We start from the raw sequence: 24,142 nt of genomic DNA, 5'->3' as shown, positions 1-24,142 counted from the left end.
ACAGCTGAACAATATCCTTTTCTGACCAGGGTGACTTCCCTATGCCTCCTCGCTGTGTCCTGCCTGCCTCCTTCCTCAAATTTTTTCATTTGACAAATACTTATCACCCCTCCCATGCAACACAGTCCTGCCCTCAGGGAGCCTCCGGTTGGGTGGCCATGCCTGCCCACCCCCTTGAAATTGCCTCCTATCCCCACACCTACTTCTGTCCAAAACGTACTGTCTTTTAAGATCCATTTTTAAAATAATAGTTTTTTTCCCAAATCGCTCCCGGCCTAGATGTCCTCTCCTTTGTTACACCGACACACAGCCGTGCTTTGTACCTTCTGGGGTGTGTCTCAAACAGGAGATTTAATGTTTTTTTAACAGTGAAGTTTGCCTTTTCTAAAGCAATCTTACATGAAGTCCAAATACATAAAGGTGACAGCAGGATTTGTGGCCACACATGTATCTACTCAATCTCAAGACATTTACCTATTATAGTCAATCAGTGAGAAAAAAATGGGGCTGTTTGGATGACTCAGATAAAGTAAACTGTGGACTCACAGGCCATAAAGCCAGGCTCACGTCAGCGGCGGTACTCGGGTTATTCCTACACTTGGCTTCGGTTTCATGACACTGAGAAAACCCTGATTCCTACCGGTAAATAACTGCCAATCGTGACAGTTTTCCTTCCTTCCTAAGGCCTGAGCTGTAACCTGAGGCTCCTCGGGTTCCTTGGCACATGGTTTGAAAACCACTGTACGAGTTAGTGGGTTGATACACTTGTCGTATCCGCTGCACCAATGTTAAGCCTCCCGAGGGCAGAGTCAGCCCCCTGGTCCGTCTGAATCATCCTGGGGCTGCGTTCCCTGCAGGCACTTGGGAAATGCTGAAGGGGTTTCCCAAAGACTCAGCTAAAAGTCCTTGGTCCATCCCCGAAATCTGGACCTTCTGGGCTCCCGAGCTATGATGAGGAGGTGGAGCCCAGCCACGGGATTCACAGCTCACCAAGCGTGAGACTAGCAATGAAGGAAGCCAGGATTGGGGCAGAGACCATTCAAACAGCCCCCTGCCCCGTGGCCACTGCCTCCAATATAACTGCCAGCTTTCTGCCCACTTCTCAGGTCCCTGCTGGTCTGGTCCCGGGAGAGGCAAAGCAACAAGACTGGAAGCTGAGCCTCCAGCCTCGAGGGAGGAAAATGCAGAAGACCCAGATGCCTGGCCAAGCTCTCTCCAATGCTGACCGACACCAGCACAAAGGCCTTTGCTGCCCTTTGCCTACCCCCGGTCCCCAGTTCTAAGCCTCCCCAAGATGCAGCCAGCTGGGGTGGAGGGAGAAGACACACTTACTTAGCAGGGACACCTCCCTCTGTCTTCATCCACCTGTGGAGAGAAAGATGCCACAGCGTAAATCACTACACTTTCTTCCCCCCAGGACTCAGCCCTGTGCATGCCCAGGCCTCCTGCAGGAGGGCAAGGGAGACCCCGTTCCAGCGGGATGGGAGCTGCCAAAGATCATGCAGGGGAGGCTTCAACGGACACCATGGCCTGTCTCCCAAGGAGCTCTCCCCGGTGTGAAGAGAAGCAGATTCAAGGTCAAGGATATGGCAAAGGACATGGAAGCAAGCATTCCAGTCCCTGGGAGGGGCTCTAAATTTGTGGTGGGAAAAACTCAAAAAGCTACCCAACACAGTTACTCATGGTCTCACAGACACATGCAGACCAAGGATATACGCCCGCGCGCGTATACACACACACACACACACACACACACACACACACACACAGGCTTTAGGATTACAGAAATAGGCGGGAGAGAAGGTGTCTGCAAGAGACTTACTTTCTCTCCTGAGGATCCAGGTCACAGAAGGTGACAGTGTTGAGGGGGTAGTGTCGTCTGAAGAAGAGCCTGTGGCACAGATATCAGATGAACAAAGAATGAGCACCGAAGTGGCCACTCTTTCCCACCTTCCGTTTGCAGGTCAGGCCACCATGTGTGGCTGTCACCGGCTGACCCAGCCTTCCCCTTAGAAGCAAGATAGCCTGGGCTGCTCATATAAGCAATGCATGGGGAGAGATAAATGTGTCATTGAAACATGTCCCAAATGTTAGTAACTAGGAAAAGAAAGAACAAATTGGTATTGAAGAATGAGAAAATGAGCAAACCTTGGGGGAGGAAGGAAAGAAGCAGGAGGGAGAGCCTGAGAGGAAAGGCTTTGCTCCAGAAAGCAAGCACTTTTATGCATTTATGGCTGTGTGCTCAATGCAGGCACATTTGTAGAAGGAAAGATGGATGGATGGATGGATGGATGGATGGATGGATGGATGGATGAACAGATAAATGGATGAATAGAGATATAAATGGGTGATGGGATAAATGGGTGGAGAGGATAAATGGAGCATGAATGGATGCAGGAATGAGTGGATCAACTGGTGAGTGGATGAGCAAGTGGATGGATGGGTAGTCAGATAGAAGGAGGGATGAGTGGGTGGAAGAGTGGATAGGTAGATGGATGAGTGGGCAGGTGGATAGATGGATGCATGGGTGGGTAGGCAGATGGCTAAGTGGGTAGATAGATGAATACAAGGAATGAATGGTAAGTGGGTGGGTAAGTAGATAGACAGACGGGTCACAGGGAAAGAGAGCCCAATATGGAAGCAAGTAGAAGAGCCTTACTTTCTCTGGTTGTCAGTCAGTGTAATTCCCTGGGCAGAAACTTTGAAGTGAACGATGGTGGCAGCTGGTGTGGGGTCAGCAGCCAGTGTCTCAGAAGCGGCTTTGGAGATGGCCTGCGGCCCAGTGAGTGACTCCATGTCCACAGAGTTGACGAAGAGCACGTTGCAGGCTGGAATAAACCCACCCAAAGAGGAGTTATGGGGGCTGGAGTAGGTGGGGATAACACCTCAAGTCAGCTCTTTGGGGGAAGGAATTTATGAATTTTAGGCCAGCCTCAGGCCAGGCATCTGCACAGAGAAATGTAGACTGCCCAGAGATATTTAGGTCTGCAGGAAGGGATAGGGCAGGCAAGAGGAAAGGCCTGGGTGGGGATCCAGTCTGGGGTGGCCACTCACCTGCCCCTTGCTTCAGCAGATCAGTGGTTGAGTTGGCAGGGCCCGAGCTATCTTTCGATTCATCTGTGGGGTCTGAGACAAAAATTTAATTCAGCTGGTAATTAAAACTCTAGAGCTGGAAAGTAGCACAAGTTTGGCTGGGCCTCAGGCAAGCCCTGCAAATACTTTGTGCAATGGATACTGCTTTTCATAACAGGCCCTGGCAGTTGGCACGTGTGTGTCCAGTCTGAACATTCCAATGATTACTGTAAATATTCAGCACCCGGGTTGAGAGCTCTGGAATCCAACAACGTGGGGTTCAGACCCTCGCCCCAGCATTTGCCAAGTAGCTATAAAATGGAGATGTAATAGTACCCATTTTGTTGGGTTTTTGAGACGTTCCAAGTACAGTGTGAGCCCAGTGCCTGGCATAAACCAGGACTTCAAGTGGCAATGGATGTCGCTGTTGTCGTTTTGCATTGATGTGTCTTTGTGTAGATCGATGAATGCCCTAATTCATCAAGCCATTAACGCAGCACAAGTATAATTTCAATATTAACAAGAACAGGGTATTTTTGCACCAGTGTTTCCCAGACTTTGGTGTGCAGGCTTATTAAAACACAGATCCCTGGGCCTCACCCCAGAGTTTCTCGTTAGATGGGGCTTGAGAGTATTTGCATTTTTAACAAGGGAAGTATTTGTATTTTAAGCCCTGGGAAGGGGTGCCAGTGCTGCAGGTCTGGGAACCATACTTTGAGAAGCACCATTTTAAACGATGTAAATATCAAAGTTTTATAATTGCTAAACTACTTGCCTAAGTTTCATAGAACTATAGTTGGTGTTCAAATTGTGGGGTTAATAACACTACTTGAGGTGTACTTGAACCTCTAAATTAATAATGTTGGTTAATTATCATAATAATTCAATGAATTGAGTTGGATATGTAGAAATTGTGAAATACTATTATACTATTTATTGGGGGTTTTGTGTGTGGGCATAACCCCAGGAGCTCCGAGAGAAACTGGAAGGAAGTCCCAGAGACACTTCTGAACCTCCTATTTTTACACAGAGAGGATGGGGAGAAGGTAGCGAGTTTCCAATTCCTAGACCTCGATAGGGCTGAGCATGGGCCCCTGTACGTGGGGCTGGGTGATCCGAAGCCTGCGCTGCGAGGAGTCTTAGATGTCCATCTGCCATCCTCCAAAGCTGGAAGGCTTCTCTGAGAGACACTAAAGTCTCCTTTGCGAGGCATGGTGTCCCACTCAAATTCTCACCTCTAGGTCCCGAGGCTCTTGGGTTCCATTAATACTTCCCACCAGCTCTATATCCCCTCCGTCAGAGAACACCCTCACAGCCAAGCGGACTGTGGGGACTCCAGGAACATCTTGGCCCCCATCTTGGCCCACACCATGTAGAGCCCAGCCACCTCTTCCTCAGAGAGTGCTCGGTCCTCTTTATCACACCAACCTCCAACACCTGGGCAACATCCCCATGACCTAAATCTAAATCTGCCTTCCGCCCCCCCTCCCCTGAACCCCGCCCACTGACGCCCATCTCATCCTCCAGACACGGTCCCCCCCCGTGACGGTCTCCTACTTCTCGTGCCTCCTCTGGGCGTATTCTGAAGATTCAGGAAAAGAATTCCTAAAAACCACCAGAGAATTTTCCAGAACAATCTGGTAAGTCAATTACGTGTATTCCTGGAGTTAAGTCTTTTAAATAACTTTTCCTTCTTTTTTAAGGGGCGGGGGGTGATGCAGGGTGGGAGGGAGGAGAATAGTTTTGAATTTCCCTGGGTTGGCAAAATGACACATGTCCTCCAACCCTGGCGCACTTCTGGAGCGGCTGGCACAGTGGACTCTCACAAGGAGGAGGCCAGCTCAGACGCACTTGGAGAGCAAGGAGTCTCACGTTCCTACCTCGGTTTGGAATGACCAGCTTACAGGGCAGAGCCAGTGGGATGATGGAATGCTGGTAGACCAGGGCAGAGAGAGACCCTGTAAGAGGAGACAGCACGTCAGGGGCAGTGTCACCGGGAGCAGCCAGGGTGCTGCGGAGCCCAGACACCCCACCCCGCTATCCGTAATCTCCAGCTTCTTTATCACCTCTCCCTCATCCCACCAGTGAAGTCGAAAATCCACCCCCTTTGTCAGCAAGATCTAAGGGAGAAGGTTCCAGAGGCTGACTCCAGCAGCCACGAGGTTTCCCTTCTAGACAACCCCTCAGCTCTTCTGGCTGCTGGGGCCGCTCTCAGGACCGCGCAGCGGAGGTATCAGAGAACCCCGGGATCAAATCCCGGCTCTGTTAGCTCCGTGTTCCGTGGGTAAGTCTAACTTCTGTGAGCCTCACGTGTAAAATGGGACCATAACACCCACCAAGCAGGATTGTTATGAGACCAGAAGTAATATTAGGTTCCCGGAGAGGGACCTTCACACAGGAGGGGGTCATCGATAAAGGCGGTTGTTAACGGTGGTTGTGCCAACGCTAACATAACGCATTCCCGTGGGGTGGGACGAATTTGGCAGCGTCAAGCAGGCACAGTACACAGGACAGGAGGCCACTGTTCACTGATCTATGACAAGGGGGACCGGGGCCAGCCCGAGACTCGGCAGGCAGGCTATGGAGGCGAAGGCGGGGGACAGCTCACCGAAGTTTGGCTCATTGGGGCACCCCTTGAGCTTGACTCCTCTGGGGCCGGTCTCTATCAGGAAATGTCTCACCAGCTCATGGGTCATGTCCCCTGGGATGAAGAGAAAGACATGAGGCTTGAGCACTTCTCCTGGCGCCCTCCCACCCCTGCCAACAGCACTTTACCCCTTCCCCGTGCGGGGCTCTGTGATGGGAGCAACGGCCAGAACCCCAGAATGCAGAGACCACTACTCGAGCAAACACAACCACAGAGTCCTGACAATCCTGCTTCCTCGTGCCCTGGCCCCAACCACCACCAGGCCCAGGACTCGTTCCCTGAAGAGTCTGACTCGGCAGGGACCAGCTCCCCTGCCGGTCACCGGGTCCTTGAGCACCTCGGGCTCCGAGGAGGCTGGACAGACCACCTGGTCCTGCACCCTGCTCGAGGAGAAGGTGCTACCTTTCTTATTCTGCTGCATGATGGTCGGAGGCGGAGAAGACACCTTCATGGCCAGCCCGTAGGCCCCTCGGAAGGAGTGGCTGTCGCGGATGATGAAGGCCCCTGGCTCCTGGTCCTTGAGGAGTGCGATGGCTGGGATGGGAAGGGGATGAGGAGAGAGGAAGAGAGAAGACACTGATGGCCATGGCCTTACTTAAGACTCATCAGGCCTATGGGATCTCGTTCTTGAGTCTGAATGTAAGGGTCCTCCGACGCTACAGTAGGCAAGCGTCTTCTGTAAATAGCCAGGGAGTAAATACTTCAGGCCTCGCAGGCCATGCAGCCTCTACTGCCAAGTTCTGGGCTCTGCTACGGCAGCACAAAAGCAGCCACACACGACACGTAAGCGAATGGACACGGTGCACTGCACGAAAACGGTAGCTACAAAAACGGGCAGCGGTGCAGATTCGACCCCACGGCCAGCGCCTGTCTTCCATCCACACAGACCTTCCTTGGGAGCCTGAGGTGGGCCTTGTCTCAAGCCCCACCATGCTGACTTTGTTTTTTTCTGTAAAATGTGCAAAAATCTCCCACCTCACGTAGCTAGAGAGCTAAGATTTGCTATTACCTCGGCTGGCGTTTTACTCCGCTTGGAAAATCCAGACTGTGCTGCTGTTAAGGACCCTACCTAGGTCTGCAAACCCTGCTTCTGCTCCCCTACACTTCACCATGGGGAGGTGCCTCTCACTGCCTGACCTCGAGCCCAGCCCCTCCCCGTGACCACCACATACTGCAAGAAGGAGGGAGTCTGCTGTGTTCCTTGCCCGAGGCCGACGTGGCGGGCGGCAGCCAGCCATGACCTCTGATGGGCTGCGGGACCCTCGGTGCCACCCAGGACTCACCCTGCTCTCTGGAGATCTCAGGCTTGTACCAATACTTGGAAGTGTCCTGGACAAACTTCACTTTGGCCCGCGTCTCGGGGCTGTTGTCTGAGAGAGATGCAGAGAGAGAAACAGTGTGATGGGTTGAAATGCATCCCCAGCCCCCCAACAAAAAGGTATGTCGAAGCCCTAAGCCCAGGGGCCTGTGAGCGTGTCCTTATTCGGAAATAGGGTCTCTGCAGATATAATTAAGGTACGATGAGCTCATGCTGGATTAGAGTGGGCTCCAATCCAAGATGACGGACGTCCTTATCAGAAGAGGGGAAGAGACAGAGAGACACACAGGAGAGCCATGACGACGGAGGCAGAGACGGAGGGACACATCCCATTCTGGGGGATCCCTTGCTGGATTGCCAGCAAACCACAAGAAGCTAAGAAGAAGGCCTTGAATAGAGTCTCCCTTGAGCTTCCAGAAGGAACCAACCCTGCCAGAACCTTGACTTTGGACTTCTAGCCTCCAGCCCTTGAAGGATTAAATTCTGTTGTCTTAAGCCACCAAGTGTGTGGTACTTGTTATGGCAGTCACAGAAACTAGCACAGAAAGGCAGAGTCTTCAGGCACGATCAGAGGACTGCTGGCGGGGACCCTGAGTGGCCTGCCCACCCTTCCCATCTCCTGCCAGCTGCCGTGCATCACAGAGCTGCTCTCCTGTCGAAGAGCCTGGCACAGCATTCTCGTGGAGCTGAGGAAAGCCCTTCCTGCACCCCATCTGGCTCCTTTCTCCAGAAGATTTGGACTAAACCCTTCCTGCAGCTTCTCTCCCACAGGCTCAGGCACCACACCTTCCCGGCCTCTTTCTCCACAAGATGAATTTCCCAACTTTGTCAAAACAACCTCAAAGTTGAGGGAAGAAAGATACACATCCATCGCCTCTCCCCAAGCACCCGCCCTCTGCGTCCTCTTTGGAGAGCCCGTGGTCTGCGTCACAAAAAAAAAAAGAAAAAGAAAAAGAAAAAAAAATCAGCCCTGCCCTGGAACAGAGGAGGAGGTGGCCTAGAGGCTATCTACTAGGGGTCACATACCCCACTTTCCTGGCAAATGACCCTCACCCAGACCCTCTGCTGACCAGATACACATTCTGGAAGACGCTCAGAGAGCATCCAGTCCAATCACTTAACTTTACAAATGAAAGAAGGTAGGCTCAGAGAGGGAGAAGGACCTGCCCAAACCACACAGGTGGTCCTCAGAAAGGCTCCTCTAAGACCTTCCCAGGTAAGAAAACACAGCCGCCAATTCCATGCCAGCTACACCTTGTCTCCCGTGTCTGGGTATTAGGAGTGTGGCCCTCGCTCTCCAAGCTCTTCCTTCATCTCCTGGCACCAAAGAAACAAAATGGGGGTGGAGGACAGAGGGAGAAAGGAAGATCCCAATTCCACATGTTCCTTTCCCCTCCTTTCTTCAGAGAGAAGCTGGGACCCAGGGAGTCTGTGCTCACGATGCTGTGAAGGTGGCGGCGCAGACCTGAGACCCGAGCTAGAGTGTGCGCCCAGCAACTTCCACTTGTCAGTAACGAACGCTGCGCTCGGCCCTTGGGATGGGCCACTGGGGGGACGGCACGGGGACAGGCCGGCTCCCTTTCCTGGCAGCTGTGCGCGGAGGGGGGCCTCTGGGCTGGGCAGCTGGGCCGCAAGCGCCGCAAGCTGCCTCTGGCCCAGCTCGGGAGCCCCGGCCCCTCTGCTGCTGGGGCCTAATGAGCTGTCAGCGGCGGCTGCAGCCCCATGTGCCTTCCTGTGTTGACTCCAGTGCTATTTTAAGCAGGGAAGATGGTGGGAAACAGGAAATGTCCCAACTACTAGAAGTTTTCCATCCTCCAAGAAGAGGGGCTGGGAACCAGATTGTCTCTGGTGGGCAGAGGAAGCAGGGGCGCACGGGGTCGCTGTAGGTGCCCCTGGCCGGCCGGCTCAGGGCAGGACCCCAGAGCATCACACGGAGAATCTAGGCAGCGGGAGGCCCACCCCAGGCTGCCCGAAACATTCTAACCCTTCCTCGAATGCCCCAGAGCTCCGGAGCCACTGGGCAACAGTCACGTTCCAGGTCTGGCTGAGAGGCTGCAAATCAGCTGAGGCCTTGACCTTTGTGTTTAGAGAAGGAGCCCTCTGCACGGAGGGGGGATGTGCCCCGTCATGGGGGTTGAGTGAAGAATTCAGTGTGTGAACGTGCACGGGCTTCAGGGGAGGAACGAGACTCCAGTGAACATGCCCCCCACCCTGCACACACCCCTGGCCTCGGCCCATGGCATGTCGGGCTGCTGGATCTGTTATCAGAGATGCGTGCATGTGGTGGGATCAAGAGGTGGGACAGAGGGCTGTGGGCAGCCGACAGGTCTGGAGTCCAGGTTTCGAAGGCAGATTTTCAAGGTGATGCTAAATCACATGTATGGAAACATGACAAGGTAACTCCCATAACGCTTGACGAGCACAAATTTTAGGGTATAAGGGCCTAGATGGGAAGCCATTTGTTAAGTATGTGACCCTGGACAGATGACTGAGTCTCTCTAAGCCTCGGTTTGCTCCTGTATAATATGGGGACAATGAGAGGGCGCCTGGGTGGCTCAGCCCGTTAAGCATCTGCCTTCAGCTCAGGTCATGACCTCAGGGTCCTGGGGTAGAGCCCCACATCGGGCTCCCCGCTTAGCTGGGAGCTTGCTCCCTCCCCTCCCCCGCCGTCCCTCTGCCTGCCGCTCCCCTCTGTAATGCACACTCAGGTGCATGCTCTCTCTCTCTCTCCAATAAATAATTTTTAAAAATCCTTAAAAAGGTCAACTAAAACAAGATAAAACGGGCGTGGTAATGCCTACTGTGCCAGGCAGCCTGTGTGTGGCTCAGAGCCTGGCACACAGCACGTGCTCAACAAGCGGCATAAGCTATGCCGGTGGTGGTGATGGTGGCTAACAGCAGTGTCACCGCTGTATTTTCCTCCTCCCTGTCCTCGTGGTCCTCATGGCGCCCCCTGCCCCATCACCGCCCCCACCCCCAGCACACTTCCTCTGAGGACACCTCCAGCTCCCGCTACACAGACAAGGAAGCGGAGGAGGCCGGCAGGTCAGCGATCTGCTCAAGGTTCTCTGGCAAAGGTGTGGGACCCGGGTGGGGACAGAGCCTAGGGTGGCGCAGGGGGCCGGGAGGCGGGGCTCACCCGGCAGGGAGTACTTGGAGAAGTCGGGCAGCGTGTGGGAGAAGGACACCGTGCTGCCCCCGCTGGGACTGGACATGCCGCTGGCCACGGGCGAGGAGGACACCTTCCCGTTGACGGTGGCGTAGTTGGGGAGGCTGCCCGCTCGGTCTCCCACCGACATCCTCCGCTTCTCGGGCAGCGCCGGCGTCGGGCTCCCTTGCCGGAAGGCCGCCGAGTCCGGCGACGGGGAGGTGGCGGGGCTGCTCAGGCCCGGGTAGTAGGCAGGGGACACGGGGAAGGAGGGCGTGGACGGAGCCTGGTAGCCGGAGGCACTGCTCTGCCGGGACAGCGCGGGTCTCGGGTCCTCGGGGGTGGAATAGCCGCCGTAGGCCGCGTGCCGCTCCAGGCCGGGGCTGCCGGGAAGCCCGGGGCCCGGCGCTCCCAGGTGGCGGCCCAGGCTCGGGCTCCCCGGGCTGCCTAGCGCGCTGCTGTGCACACCGGATGCCAGGCCGCCCGGGTGGGCGCCGGGGTGCCGGGCCAGGCTGGGGCTTCCCGGGGTGGTGGCCGCGCTGCTCTGCGGGCTGGAGACCGTGCTCCCGTGGAAACCAGTTCCCGCCGGGCCCATGGCCTGGCGGTGGCTCAAGCTGGGACTCCCGGGGGCAGCCACGCTGGGGTTGAAGGCCCGGCGGCCAAAGCCAGGACTCGGGGGGGTGTTGGTGCCCACTGTCCTGTGGCGGGCCTGAGGGCTCCCAGGCACCGGGTGGACGCCAGCCACGGTGAACTGGGCCCGCGCCTGACTTTCTGGGGAGCTGAACTGCTGCAGTGGGTAGTCGGGGCTGCCGTAGCTGCTGCCCACGGTCGGGAGAGGAGAAGAGCTCTGGTAGCTTCTCTGAGCCGAAGGGCTAGGCTGGCCCAGGCTGCCGGAGCGGAAGCCCGAATCCAGCAAAGGCTGGGTGGGTGTCCGGGGGCCCTGGTCGCTGCTTTCCCCGGATGGGAAACTCCCCACTGAAGTGCTGGAAAGAGAGGAGGCAGGTTGAGATGTCAGGATGAAGGACAGTCTGGGGGGGGCGGGTACTCAGCCCTCCCTCCCCCCACTAGTACCAACAGGAAGAGCTCCCCTGGCAGGTGCTGGGAGGCCATGACGTTTGCACACCACCCTATGGAACCCGCCGAAGAAGAGACAGAGGCTCAGAGAGGTAAAGCACTGAGCTCACGACCACACAGGAAAAGGCCAGGATCCCAACCCAACTGCATCTGATTTCAAAGCCCCCGGTTTCCCCACTGCCCCTTGTCGACTCTGAAACCACAAGTCCAAGCAAGGGGATCTCCCCTATGGAAACTGAAGGTGGCTGTCCTTGTGTCACCTCCAGCATCACAGAAACTGGACACCAGGGAGGGGTCAAACCACCTGGCTCCTGTTCCTACTGGGAGTATCCCCGCCTTGATTCACTTTTCCCAGAATGCTATTATCATCTTTGAACACCAAAGAGTGCTGGAACTGGGCTTTCGTTCCTGGACAGCTCCAAAAGGCAAAGACAACAAATCTCATAGAAGGAGATTTCAGCTAATTGTAGGGTCTGCTTTCCAGCCGTTGGGATCTGGGCACTAACTTAACAAGCTGCCTTGCATAGTAATGAGACTCCCGTCATTAGGAGGGTTTAAGCAGAAGCGGACCCACTTCTTGACCTGAATGTCATGGGGTGGGGGGATTTCCTCCATTGGGAGGTTAGATTAGATGAGCTCGGAGGTCGTTCCCAATTCTAAGACTCAGATAAAAATTCAATTCAAGGGGACCGTCTCTGGGGGAATAGCCACAACCGCAGACTCTTCTCTGAAGTTACGGGGAAGTCTGTACGGCCGCGCAACGCAATAGCCCGTCAGCTGGAAAACCTAGATTCTGGAAACCCGTGAAACTCTTCTCATGTGGCAAACGAGGTGGGGCTGGGTTAGATAATCCTGATTCCTTCCAGGCGCAGACTCCTATCCGTGGATGACATGGTAGGAGAGACACAGGTGGACAGGGACCCCGCATAAGCTGTGGCTATAGGGAGGTAGCAGGTAGGCTCTGCACCAGGCTCTGCAAGGGGCAGGAGGCAGGGGCCGGGGGGTGGGGGGTGGGGGGGCAGTCCTTACACAAGACAATGGGCCAAAGCCTGGAGCTACAGACTGGAAGGAGTGTCGAGGCCAGGTTGGATAGGCTCGAGTGCCGGGGCGACGTGAGGTGGGGGGCCAGGCGAGAGCCAAGGGCAGGAAGCAGGTCACGGGCCAGGCCAAGAAAAAGTCTACCTCGAATCCCAGAAGGAGCTAGAGTGGAATGCCATTCCGGGTATGGAATAACATGGGCTCTGAGGAGTGGGAGGACGTGTCAGGCTGAGCAGGGCGGGGTAGGGGACACTGACATGCAGTTCTGGAAGATTAATCCCATCGGAGAAACACTAGCTTCCTGAGCCCTGAAAAGAGCCAATTCTACAGCGGGAGGAATTTGAGTGAGAAACAGTGAAAACTTCCTAAGGTCAGGGCTCCCCGAACGTGAGCAGCGGTGGCTGGCCAGGTTAGGAAAATCCCCTCGCCGTTAAAGGAAGATTACACCTTTGGCCCAGAAGCAGACTTCCTGAACCCAAAAGCAGACCCAGAAGCAGACCTCCAAACCCGTCTGCTCTGTCAAGGGGCTGGAGAGGGGGCTGCATGCATGCTTGAGGTTCTAGAACGCTTAGAACGCAGAAGAACACAGCCTCTGCCCCCCCACCGTGCTGCCCCCCACCCCCGACCTGGGAGGGGCACACAGCCAACTCCACCACCGGGCCTGGCCTGTGACAATACGGGGAGGTGGCTGGACTGTTTCTGGGCCCCAAGCGAGGCCAGACCAGGAAAGGGGGTGGATATGCAAAGGGATGCCCAGCAGCAGTCTTCCTTCTGGGAGGACAGCTCTGGTCGGGGCAGGCTAGCCACGTCCGTCCCCCATGCCTCGCACCCTTTGCCTTGCCTGGGCCGATTTCAAGCTCCCTCTCCTGTGTCGCGTCACGTTCTCCATCACAAAGCCTACGGCCCAGTCCTCCACTGCATCCCCTCTTCAGAGCCCTCCCCTGCCTGGTTCCAGGCTCTCCCCTCCATCTGACCCACTCAGAACGCCAGTCGCCCATCCACCACCAGGTCCACACCCCACCCAGGCTGTGCTGCCCTTCTAGAATGCCCATTCCCTCCTCCTCCATCTTTCGACAACTGCTCATCCTTCTGGCCTCACCACAAATACCTCCGGCCCCCCTCTCTGCGTCCCTAGCCAGAAACAATGGCCCCCTGCTGGGAGCTCCAAGCTCTGGGCACATCTGACTGTCATCCTGGGAGGGAGAGGGCACCGAAACACAGGTCCAGGGGAGAGGAGAGACGCGGGCTCTAGAACCAGACGCCTTGGGCCTGAATCCTGTTTCTGCTGCTGTCTAGCTAGCTGCAGGGCCTTGAGCAAGCCACTTGGCCTCCCTGTGCCTCAGTTTCCTCTTCTGAAAAGCGGGATCCTAAGAGTACTTCCTCTCAGGATTAACTAAAATCACCATATGCAGCATTTAGCGAAGTGCCTGGCTCACCAGAAGCACTCACCACACAGGGATCGGAGTTGGTAGATTTTGAATGTGGGGGAAGGCCTGGTCCACCACGGTGGCCCCAATTCCTTCCAGCACAGTTCTGGACGGAAGAACCGAATCCAGCCTGAGAATTCTAGCTCCCCCACCCTCACGCTCCCCAGGGGCTCTGGCACCCGGATACTCTCGCAATGCGCCCCAGTGGGCTGGCTGCCAGGGTACAGCGGTCTGGATGTGATTTCAGCCCGGCCGTGCTCTAGGCAGATCCAGGCCTGGATCGTCCCCCCCACTTACCTGTCAGCGCTGAGGATGGGGCTGCTGGTGGAGAGGGGACTGGGGGAGACAAAGGAGCCTCCCAGGGTCCCGTTCCTCAGGGGCGTGTCGTGGCCGTAGGCCTGGGCAGCTGGAGCACTAAAGCTCTTGGGTTCAGGGTCTTGAGCTCGGGGCCCCGCCACGGCCGTCCGCACCACCGACTCCACATAGCTCCGGGGCTCTGGAAGGGGGCAGAAGAGAGACTGAGATCTATGGGGGTGCAGCCTAGACCCCTCCCAACCTGTCAGGGAATTCCCCAGCCTGTGAGGACGATTCCAGAAAGACAGCCAAGCATGCAAAAGGCACTTCTGGTGCTTCAGCCTGCCCACGCCTACCGCTCTTCCCAGTTGTCTTGGAGAAGCTGTGAGAGCCCCCACAGAACCTTTAACAGGGGCCTTGCTCGCAGGAGCTTCCCAGAAACAGACCCCAGCTTTGCCTCCGAACAGAGCCATCCGACACTCCTCCCTCCTGTCACAGCTAGGACACCCGTCTATAGCTGGCAGCCCCTTGAGCTCCTTCTTCCCTCCTAGGTCCCGCTGGCATGGCTGGAGTCTGCTGCCCACGTTCAAGGGGCAGTGCCAGGGTTCAAGGGGCTCCACCCACGCCCAGAATCCAGAAACAGGCTTGCTGGCCTAGCAACGGGCCTGTGCCGGCCAGTCACGCCCAGCGTCTTCCACGCCAAGACCCTCCCACCCACCTTGCCTGACACACTTAGCATTCCTCCCGAGATGACATCATTATCCCTGCCTGGTGTTTAGAAGAGCTTAAGAATCAGGGCAGGTGGGGGAACAAGTGCCAGGAAGGCCGTTCTGCAGGTGAGGACGCTGAGGCCTGGGGAGTGCACGACCAGGAGATCTGACGCCCAGCCAGCGTTCGTCTGACCCTCCTCCCAGACCTCTGAGGCCAGGCCTGAAACGCACTCGGTGCTACACAGGGAGAAGAAGCAGGCCACTCTTGGCTTCTCCAGGGCCGTGATCGGGGACAGATGACATTCCTACCACCTCCAAACCTGGCACCGACCTGTCTCCCCCAAGTGGGACGTGATCAGAGCACAGCTCACATGCTGACCACAATCAGGGCATCGGCTGAAACCAGCCTCAGAGTGAAGAAGCGGAGAGTACGTGGTGCCCTGGGCAGGCCAGGCCCCTGGAGCTTTTGCTGGCCAGGACTGTGTGACAGTGCGTGGGGGTGGGGCAGGGTGTCTGCCAAGGGACGAGCATGAGGGGGTCTCGTCCGGGTATGGGCACAGGGTGAGGGAGAACCAGCCGCCTCGGTGCCCGAAGCCGGAGTCCATATAGGCAGAGGGTCAGCCTCACAAGAGGTCTCCTCAAAAGCCCCCTCCCCCAGCCTGGGGACACCCACCCACCTCCCAGAAGCCTCAGGCCGCTTTCACTGCAAAGGCACCGAATCTGTGCCGAATCTGTGCCGACTGTGCTCAAGGGTCTGCTGGAGCCAGGAAATGCTACGGGGATCCTCTGGCCCAGGACAGGCGCGCATTTTGTGAAAGACTCGATAGTGAATGTTCCATGCCGCTTAGTCGATGGTCTCTGTGGCAGCTGGTGGCTTCTGCTTTTGTGCCACACAAGTGGTCACACAGAATTCGTAAACAAAATACTGTGGCTGTGTTGCAATACAATGTTCTCTACAAAAACAGGCAGCGGGCCAGACTGGGCCATACTTTGCTGCCCCCCCCCCCCCCATGATCTCACCTGTCTCCTCAGCCCAGAGAGGTAGAGGGATTTGCCCCAGAACACACAGCCAATCAACGGCCAGAGGTACCAGCGCCACGGTCTCCTGACTCTCAAGGCTGGCTCCTGGTGGCCTAGAGAAGGGCCACAGCCTCGCGGCGACGCTGAGAGCTGGCTGCTACCCAGCACTCCAGCATGTCAGCCAGAACCATTAGTAATGATAAAAATAGCAAACAATTATATGAGGAAAGTAGGAGAACGTAAGTAATCGGAGAATGCAAGTACCTTGCCCCCTCACACAGGACCAAGGGGCAGAGCTGGCCTAGGATGCAGGCAGTCTGGCCCAGAGCCCGCCCTCTCGCCCACGGCGCACACACCCGCCAGCGAAAACTCAGGGCGCCTGTAGTTTCACGTGTCTTCAGTCTCGGGGGGAGAGCTGTGTCCTTGCTATGCAACCAGGAGCCCACGCAAAGCCAGTCAACCCCCCCCCCCCCATTCTGAATCACTGTCCGAAAACTCCTCCCGTACCCTTCTAGGATCTCGGTTTCACCTGCCTGCGTGCCTGCAACACTCGGCAGCCCCTCTCCCACCGAGAGACAACAAGGGGCTCCACCTGCTTCTTGGCCACCCCAGGCTCTTTGCGGATCCACATTCACAGCGCCCCACACACCCCCTGGGACGCAGTGAGGCCCCTGATACGCATCTATCCTACCAGCTTGTAGGTATATGACCTTCACCCTCCAGCCCACCCACACAGACACGCGTAAGAACTGGGACCTTAGAGATGCACATTCATGTTTCTCATTCCCTGGAATCCTTGCTGAGCCCAGAATTTCCAGCTGAAACCCCCGTGGATGATCCCCGACGTCTGTGCTCTTGTACCCGTCGATGGTCCAATGTCCACTGGTCCACTGTCCAGCCTGCTCCTCATCCCCGGAGGCCAGCACTGACTGCGTCCCCCAGACCCTCTGGTTCTAGGGCTCTGGAAGGCTTTGGCGTCGGCCGGTGGGGGGGACCGCCAGGAGATGGGAGTGAGGAGAGAGGTCAAGGTGCCAGTGGCTGCCTCCTTCTACCCAAGCCCACAGCTGCGGTCACAGGTCCTCTCTTCCAGCTCTCTGCTCTTCCTTCAGGTCTGATCTCTCGTCCTGCTAGGGATCACCGGAGGGGCGCTTCACCACCCATCACTGGTTTACTCAGACCTTTTAAACAGCCCATGAAACTCTTCTCCGTTGCCCCACAGAATGAGCCGTCTGTTTCCTACCAGGACCCAGGTCCCTTTACTGAGTAAGCAACTCACATTACCCTACCGCACCCCCTAACAAAACGTACATGTACCCCTTCTACCAGCAGCAAAATGGAGATAAAGCAGGCCTCACCACCCTGTCACCTAGTCAGGACACAGCCGAGCCTGGGACACGTGGATGCTGACTCCCATCTGGCCTGCCTGCCATTAGGTAAGGCTGTGTCCCCACTCACTGCCCCTGGCCTGAATGTGACAGCCTGAGCTCCAGGCCAGACGCCTGCACATCGTTTGCACAGGGTGACAATGGGACAGCCTAGGAGAAATTCTGGGATGTCAGAAAGCCTGGGGTGGTTACAGGATGGTTACGCTTGCAAGGCATCAGTTTCCTCGGCCCCTTCCCCACTCCCATCGGATCCTGAGCCACAGGAAGCCAGAGGAAGGCTCTGTGAATTCAGAGGACAGGACTCCTTCCCCAAGGAGAAGCAGTAGCTGCCACATGGCAGGGAACAATCCTTGGACTTAGAGGCCAACCAACCTCACGCTTTGCTCCTGGCCTAGCAGGATTTCAGTGACCCAGTCCACCTGGCCCTTCCCTCACCTGCCCACCGCCCCTCCCCAGTCCTGCGAGAGGCATGACCACCCTCATCTTTGGTTGGCTAGACTGCGGCCATCTGTCGCCCCTTCCTAGCCTGCCTGGCCCACCCGGGGGTGGAGATGAGCTAAGCCCTCTGTCTCCATCTCTGTTCCTCCTGAACCCGGAGCAGGAGAGACCTTTGGGAAGTTACTTCATTTGAGTCCATCTCCAGAACTGTGCAAAACCAACCTCTAAGGCCCAAAACTCAGTTTTCCCAAGTTTTCCGACTCAATTGCCATATTGAAAACACCTCCTTTTTCTGTCTATTCTTCAGCTTTTTCTCTCTTCCCAGCCACAGGACAACATAGGACTCCTGGGATCCCCCATTTCTTTCAATTCCTGGAGGGGTGACCTGGGAAAGGCTGCTCAAACTTCCTGGGACTCAGTTTCCTCATCTGTAAAAGGGGAATGAGAATACTCACCTGCCTGGCCGAGATCAAGTGAGAAAGATGGGGCAGTTCCCTCTAATCCCTTCCTGCTCATTTCCACAGCAGCATTAAATGTAACAAGCAGCCCCACGGGTGTCGGCCTATGCCCCGGCCACACCTGCTCCTGTCTCCCTCCACCCTTCTCTCTGACCCTCTCCTGCTCCTTTCCTTCTCCCGTCCAGTCCTGGAGCAGCTGCACCCAAAGGAGTTGCGAAGAGCAGGAGAGGTGGGGCCGGGGAGGGTGCTTCATGTGGAACATTCCAGAGCTCAAACCTATTCTCAGTGGCTGTTGGCGGCTGAGAGCAGCTGGCAGCACAAGAGTGACTTGGCCCCACCAGGCCCAGGGCACTATCGGCTCTTCACCCACACCCTGAATTGCCTGTCCTGCCCCCAGGAAAGGCTCTTTGCTTGGAGAGAAGGGGCCTTCCCACCCCAAGCAAAATGAAGACATGTGCGTGGGGAGAGGCAGGAAGTAGAGAAACGCCCGAGTTCCCATCCAGGAGCTCCGAAGTTGGAATTTCAAGCCTTTGAGGTTGGGCCATACACAGGCGTTCTGAACTCCCGTGACACCCTCTTCCAACCCCCGCTCAGCGCTTCTTCCCGATGCTCGATCGTCTGTTGGCGCCTCTGCCCTCACCAGGATATCTCACCTTATACCCTCAGTGGGTAGACCCTCGGTGCCTAGCACAGGAGCCGGCATACAATGGGTGCTCAATAAATCTGCATTGCAAGGCACTGCCCCCCCCTCCAAGAATCCCAGATGCCACAGGACACCCACCACCACGGATCTCAGAGCAGGAACAATTCCCCAGAGGGGCCATTTCTAGTCCAGAGTCTTCCTTTAGGCCAAATCTGTCCCGCCTCGCCACCCGGACAAACAGAAGCTAACCCGCATGTGCCCCGTCCCCAGTCCTCTGCGAAGGGACCTTCTACAATTATTTTTCCCTATTTCACCACTGGGAAAATAGTCTTGACGTTGACCTCACGCCTTAACTGCTGCAGGCCTCCTTGCTCGCCTTCCTTCATGGAGAAGAGAGCCCCGTCCCCAGCCCCACTGTTGAGAGGTCGTGCCCGGTGCGGGGCAGCCTCCGCGGCTCTGGCGTTGGCTGACTGCGTGGACCTAGACCAGCCATTTAACCACCCTAAATGTCATCTCCCCGTTGGTAGAATGGGGTTCCTACCGCCTTCCTCTCGGTGATGGTTAAACAAGATGTGGTGACCATGGCCCCACGTGGCCCACTCCTGCCTGTCGAACCTTATCTGGACCACACTCCCCCACTTGCTCCAACCGCTAGCTCCCTCTTGCTTGAGCCTGATTTTGCGGTTCCTAAAAAAAAAACCATGCAGTTCCCTCTGACCCCAGGGCCTTTGTACATGCTTTCCCTCCACACGGAATGCTTTTCTCATCTCCTGGTTTCACCAAGTTCATGTCACTCACCCTCACGTCTTACCTCTTCAGCCAAGGTCAGGTTCTTGGCCATAATGTTTCATAAACTACACCCTTCCCCTTAGAGAATACGTAATTCTTCCCCTCAATACGTAATTCCAAGTAATTTAATTCCGGGTCCTGTTCATGCATATGCTCCGTGACATTAGGAACCGTAGTACTGCCTATCAGCCTATTCCCGGAGCCCGGCGCGGTGCGTGGTATACATGGTAGGCACACGAGATACTGAATGACTGAATCAGCGAAGGAGGGAATGAATGCATGTGTGACCAGGACAGAGTCCCTTCAAGTCAGCTCTGCCCCTAGCTGGATAATTCTGCCTCTGACCACCTTTCCTCACAGGCATCTTTTCCTGCATTTCCCACCAAAGTGTCAGCAGGGAAATCAGCCAGGGCTTCAGAGGGGCAGCAGACAATGCGCTTCGGTCTGACCCGGGAGGTGGTACATGAGTCAGGAAAAACGGAGCTGGCTGCCCACGGCCCCGCTCCCCGTCCCTCTCCTGCCGCACTCCCCAGGCCACGACAGCAATTCCGACCCCCACGCTGGAATCCCCAGGCACGGGGCCTGGAGGCGGGAGGAGGGCTTTGAAATAGCCCCAGGACGAGCAGACGGGAGACCTGGAAGTCCAGTCTGGGCCCTCTGCCTCCTAACTGTGGTCCTGGGCAGGTGCTCCGGACTGTCACCGCCACAGCTCAGGCCTCAGTGCCCCCACATCCGTGAAAATGATGGGTGCAGCAGAGCTGATCCACGAGAACCTTCCCCTCCAAACTCTGTGGCTCCAAGACACACGGAAGAGGGCCGGAGGCCTTGAGGCCTGGAAGGCTGAGAGTCATTCGTGAGGCAAAACGGGCAGGTCTCAGCTCAGCTCTGTTGATACTCGTTGCCCTGAAGTGTCACACCAAAGTGTGGGAAACACGACATCCGGGGCCTGTCAGCCTGTGGGATAATCTCCCCTCAGACCGTCCCACTGGAGAGTGTTTGGGGGTGGGCTCCAGGCGCCAGCGTTTCTGGACTCCTGTCCCACGGTCACTGCCCTGTCAGGAGCCAGCAGCCAGCAGCCAGCCTGGGGGAAAGTCCTCTCCCAGGGTAGGAGGCTTGTGGGGAGGGGCAGCCAGGAGCCCGCTGGGGCTCATCCCACCCTGGGATCTGTTGCTGCGACCCCCAGCAGCCTGGCGCGGCTGCCCAACCCTGGCTGGCTCCAAGTGAGCAAAGCCTCCGGGAAGCTGCAGCCACCTTACCTGGGTGACCCCCAGCCCATGCCCTCTCTGGGGGTGGAAAACCAAGGTGGTGAGTGGGAAACGGGCTTAAGAAATGCAGACAGAGGGGCGTCTGGTGGCTCAGTCGGTTGAGCATCTGACTCTTGGTTTCAGCTCAGGTCATGAACTCACGGGTTGTGGGATAAAGCCCTGCATTGGGCTCCATGCTCAGCAGGGAGTCTGCTTGAGATTTTCTCCCTCTGCCCCTCCCCTACTTGTGCTCCCCTCCTCAAATAAATAAACAAATAAATCTAAAAAGAAAAAGAGAAAGCAGACAAAGCCTTTAAAGAAACCAGGCCGCATGGAACCAGGGCCCAGGTGGGAAGTCAGAACATCTAACATGTCAGAGCTGGAAGGGGCCTCAGTGCCCCCCTCATCCAAGGCCCCCCGATGCCCACAGTCACACACAGACAACCGAGGCTGGCACCCCCTTCATTTCACCTGATGCTCTGAGACATCATTTGAATTCTGTCCCATAGGTTAAAGGCCTCCAACCAGATTATGTCCCCTATTTTCCTCCTCTGCTTACGTCTCCCTTCCTCACATCCTCCGCTCTGCTTCATGTACAAAGCAGAGTTCATCTAAATTGAGGGTTAAGCAGAGGCACGGACGTGGGGACTCCTTGAAACTGTCAGAACCATGTGCATGGGTGTCCCGATGTGGGAGTGGGTCCGTGGCCGTTCTGCGATCCCCAGAGGCATCCAAGAGCCCAGAAAGACAGACTTCCTACCATCTGTGTTGATACGAAACCAAGCAAGGTGGCAGGAGGGAGGGATCATCACCAGGGTGGCTCCGCACTGGCGGTTGGAGCTGGCTACACCTGAACCCTTGCCCACCGCCCCCCCACCGTCAGAACTCAGGCAGCATCCAAGATGACAGCTCATCACCAGGGGGTGGGCACCAGAAGGCTCCAGGCCTGGTCATCTGAGACCTGTCAGAAGAGAGAGCTGCCCCCGAGCCAGCCTGAGCAAGCTCCTCGTCCACAGCCATCCCCAGGCCCAGAGAGCAGGAAGCGGCCACGCAAGCAAAGCCACACTCACCTTTGGGAAGCTCTGTCACCACCTTCCCCTCATCCTCCTCTGAGGGAAGACGAGAGGAGAGGTAGGAGGAAGGAGAGGCAGGAAAGAGAGGCAGGCGAGTAGGAAGGGAGGAAAAGAGGAAAGGAGAGAGAGAGAGAGAGATCAGTTAACAGGGGTCCTTCCCTGAAAAGCAATGTGCTGAGAAGGAGGAGGTGGGAAAGCAGGAGTGAGGCCAGAGCAGAAGAGCCCAGGGAGGAGGTAAGATCCACCGGACACGACCCTGGGGGCTCAGGACGCGCAGGTAAAGGTGGACCTCGCTGTCAGGGACGAGGCCGTCCCCCTCACAGCCCCTGCACCCAGGGCCTGCATCTCAAGCAGCAATGTGCTGGCTGGTGAGAGGCAGCCCCGATCCCCTTCTGCTCCCCGGTGACTCGGTGTCCCTGGCCATGCAGGCACCCCTGAGTGGGAGGCTGTGCCGGCCGTGTGTCTGTGTGGGTCACACAAGCGTGTCATTGCCCTCCTACCTGGCTGGATCAATCTTCTGGTGACTAAGGAGAAAAAGCAAAGTTGGCCTCAAGAGTCCCAGTCCAGCCCTAAAGCCAGAGTCTAAGGGGACAACCTTCGGGGTGGTTCAAACTTGTTCAAAATGGCCACGCAGGGACTAGGGCCGTCCACTCTCCCCTTCCCCACAGGGCGGACAGGAGCTGGAGGATGTGATAAGGAAGTGGGAGGTGTGAACTGGGGTGGGGGGAGGGTTGTGTACATCTGTGTGTGTGCATGTACACAAGTGCCTGAACGCTGGGGGATGGTGGAGCCAGCCTTCTGGCAGAGAGCTGACAGCTCCAAGGAGACTGAGGCCAAGCCCCCAAATCCCCAAGTCAGAGGACCCTGGAGTGGCACAGACCTCACACTTCAATGGGCATGAAGGCTGCAGAGGGACTTATCCCCCTCAACCTCTGCACAGAGAGACCCGACACAGGCCTGACCTCACTGTGGGCACAAAGCCAGGCTGTCATCTTGTTTCCAGAAGGGTCCTGAGAAGCCATCACCTCTGGGCATTTTCTGATTCAATCCTGAGGCCCTGCCCAGGACCACAGGGGTCCTCCAACCCCTACTCCTCCCTCTGGCCTCCCCCTCCCACCTCCCTTCCAGCTAGAGTCACTCACCACCTGTAGGGTGCAACAGGATGTCCGCTGGGTTGTGGGGTTTCAGGCCTAGAGCAGACAGGGGTGTCTTGGCCAGACCCGGAGGGGAGCGCACTGTGCCAGGAAGCAGAAAGGAGACACAGGGGGTGAGCCTTGGGGTGAGGGGGGTATGGGGAGAGGAAAGGGGGCAGGAGCGGGGACACCCCTACGTGAGGACGTGTTGGTGAGGGGTGGGCAGCAGGCGCAGGGCAGAGGAGCCAGCCGCAGCCCCCAGGGGTTACTGCCTTGCTCCCACGGCCCTTTCCCATCTCCGTGCTTCTCCACAGCACAAAGGGCAGAGTCAAACAGTCAGGAAATGGCACGGCCCCTCAACGGGCCCTGGCCCTGGCCCTCAACCTCCAGCAAATAGCTTCTATGCGGGGGCCCTTGGTTGTGTTACTGCGGTCGCCTGGCATCGCCATGGCTGACAACATACACGCAGGTTTCTCTGACTCTCTGACTTCCTCCATACTCTAGCCTCTCTTCCCTCACCCTCTCGCTCCCCCCGACACACACACACACACACACACACACACACACACACAGTCTTTCCACGCCGTGCACCTTGATGGGACTCAGAGAACAAAAGGAAATGGGAAATCAAGATGGCAGACCCTGTAAAGGACGGAGGGAGGAAGGGTCATGGGCACAGCCGTGCCAACCCTGAGACCCCGGGGCAGCCCTTGGCCAAAGGTCTTTGACCCCCAGCCACCCAAGCCACTTGTAAACCCCAGGAAGAGAGAATTTCTCAGTGTGGGACTCTCTGTACCCCCCAAATCTGGGCGTCCTGGGAGAGGGAGAAGCTCCACAACCCCTGGCCAAGAGCACCGACTCCCTGCGCAAACCCCAGGGCCCCTCCAGGCTGCCGGGCGGGGTGAGAAGTGTCACGTAACACACAAGGTCAGGGAGGGCCGTCAGCCAAGGACGTGGCCAGACTCCGAGCTGAACTGCAGGGCGGTTGTTAGGCCCAGTCACGAGATTTCTCGGTGGCAGCTGCTGCGTCTCCTGACACACCTCTGAGAAGAAGCAAAGAACTGAGCTCTGTGTCCCCTGTCACAGCTAATCGGGAGCGTGCAGAGGCCACGGGCCCTGAGGACAGGCCGCCGCACGGGTCAGTCAGCCCCAGCCTGCCTGCCACTCACCAATGGCCTCAACAGCCTGGCTGTAGCCCTCGGAGGCCCAGCACCGCACAGGGGCTCCAGGA

General features: G+C 56.8%; 1 protein-coding gene across 11 annotated transcripts in view; it reads right to left on the bottom strand.

Annotated features, from left to right (window-relative positions):
• Positions 1-24,142, bottom strand: part of TNS1 (tensin 1) — a 229,696-nt gene that overhangs the window by 6,571 nt on the left and 198,983 nt on the right. For 9 of the 11 annotated variants that reach the window (XM_072741836.1, XM_072741842.1, XM_026002181.2 and 6 more), the window contains 12 exons: positions 22,921-23,013; positions 21,776-21,814; positions 14,022-14,220; positions 10,177-11,168; positions 7,003-7,089; positions 6,122-6,253; positions 5,681-5,773; positions 4,953-5,030; positions 3,055-3,126; positions 2,660-2,828; positions 1,823-1,891; positions 1,333-1,365 (listed from right to left, as the gene is read on the bottom strand). In XM_072741836.1, coding sequence (XP_072597937.1) covers positions 1,333-1,365; positions 1,823-1,891; positions 2,660-2,828; positions 3,055-3,126; positions 4,953-5,030; positions 5,681-5,773; positions 6,122-6,253; positions 7,003-7,089; positions 10,177-11,168; positions 14,022-14,220; positions 21,776-21,814; positions 22,921-23,013 — 2,056 coding nt within the window. The remainder of the gene's footprint in view (positions 1-1,332; positions 1,366-1,822; positions 1,892-2,659; positions 2,829-3,054; positions 3,127-4,952; positions 5,031-5,680; positions 5,774-6,121; positions 6,254-7,002; positions 7,090-10,176; positions 11,169-14,021; positions 14,221-21,775; positions 21,815-22,920; positions 23,014-24,142) is intronic. The other 2 variants (XM_072741838.1, XM_072741841.1) reach the window with 1 other exon arrangement.

This window comes from Vulpes vulpes, chromosome 16, assembly GCF_048418805.1.
Source record: "Vulpes vulpes isolate BD-2025 chromosome 16, VulVul3, whole genome shotgun sequence".
NCBI lineage: Eukaryota > Metazoa > Chordata > Mammalia > Carnivora > Canidae > Vulpes > Vulpes vulpes.
The sequence above is the reverse complement of the archived record's forward strand: the minus strand, read 5'-3'. Positions and strand labels throughout refer to the sequence as shown.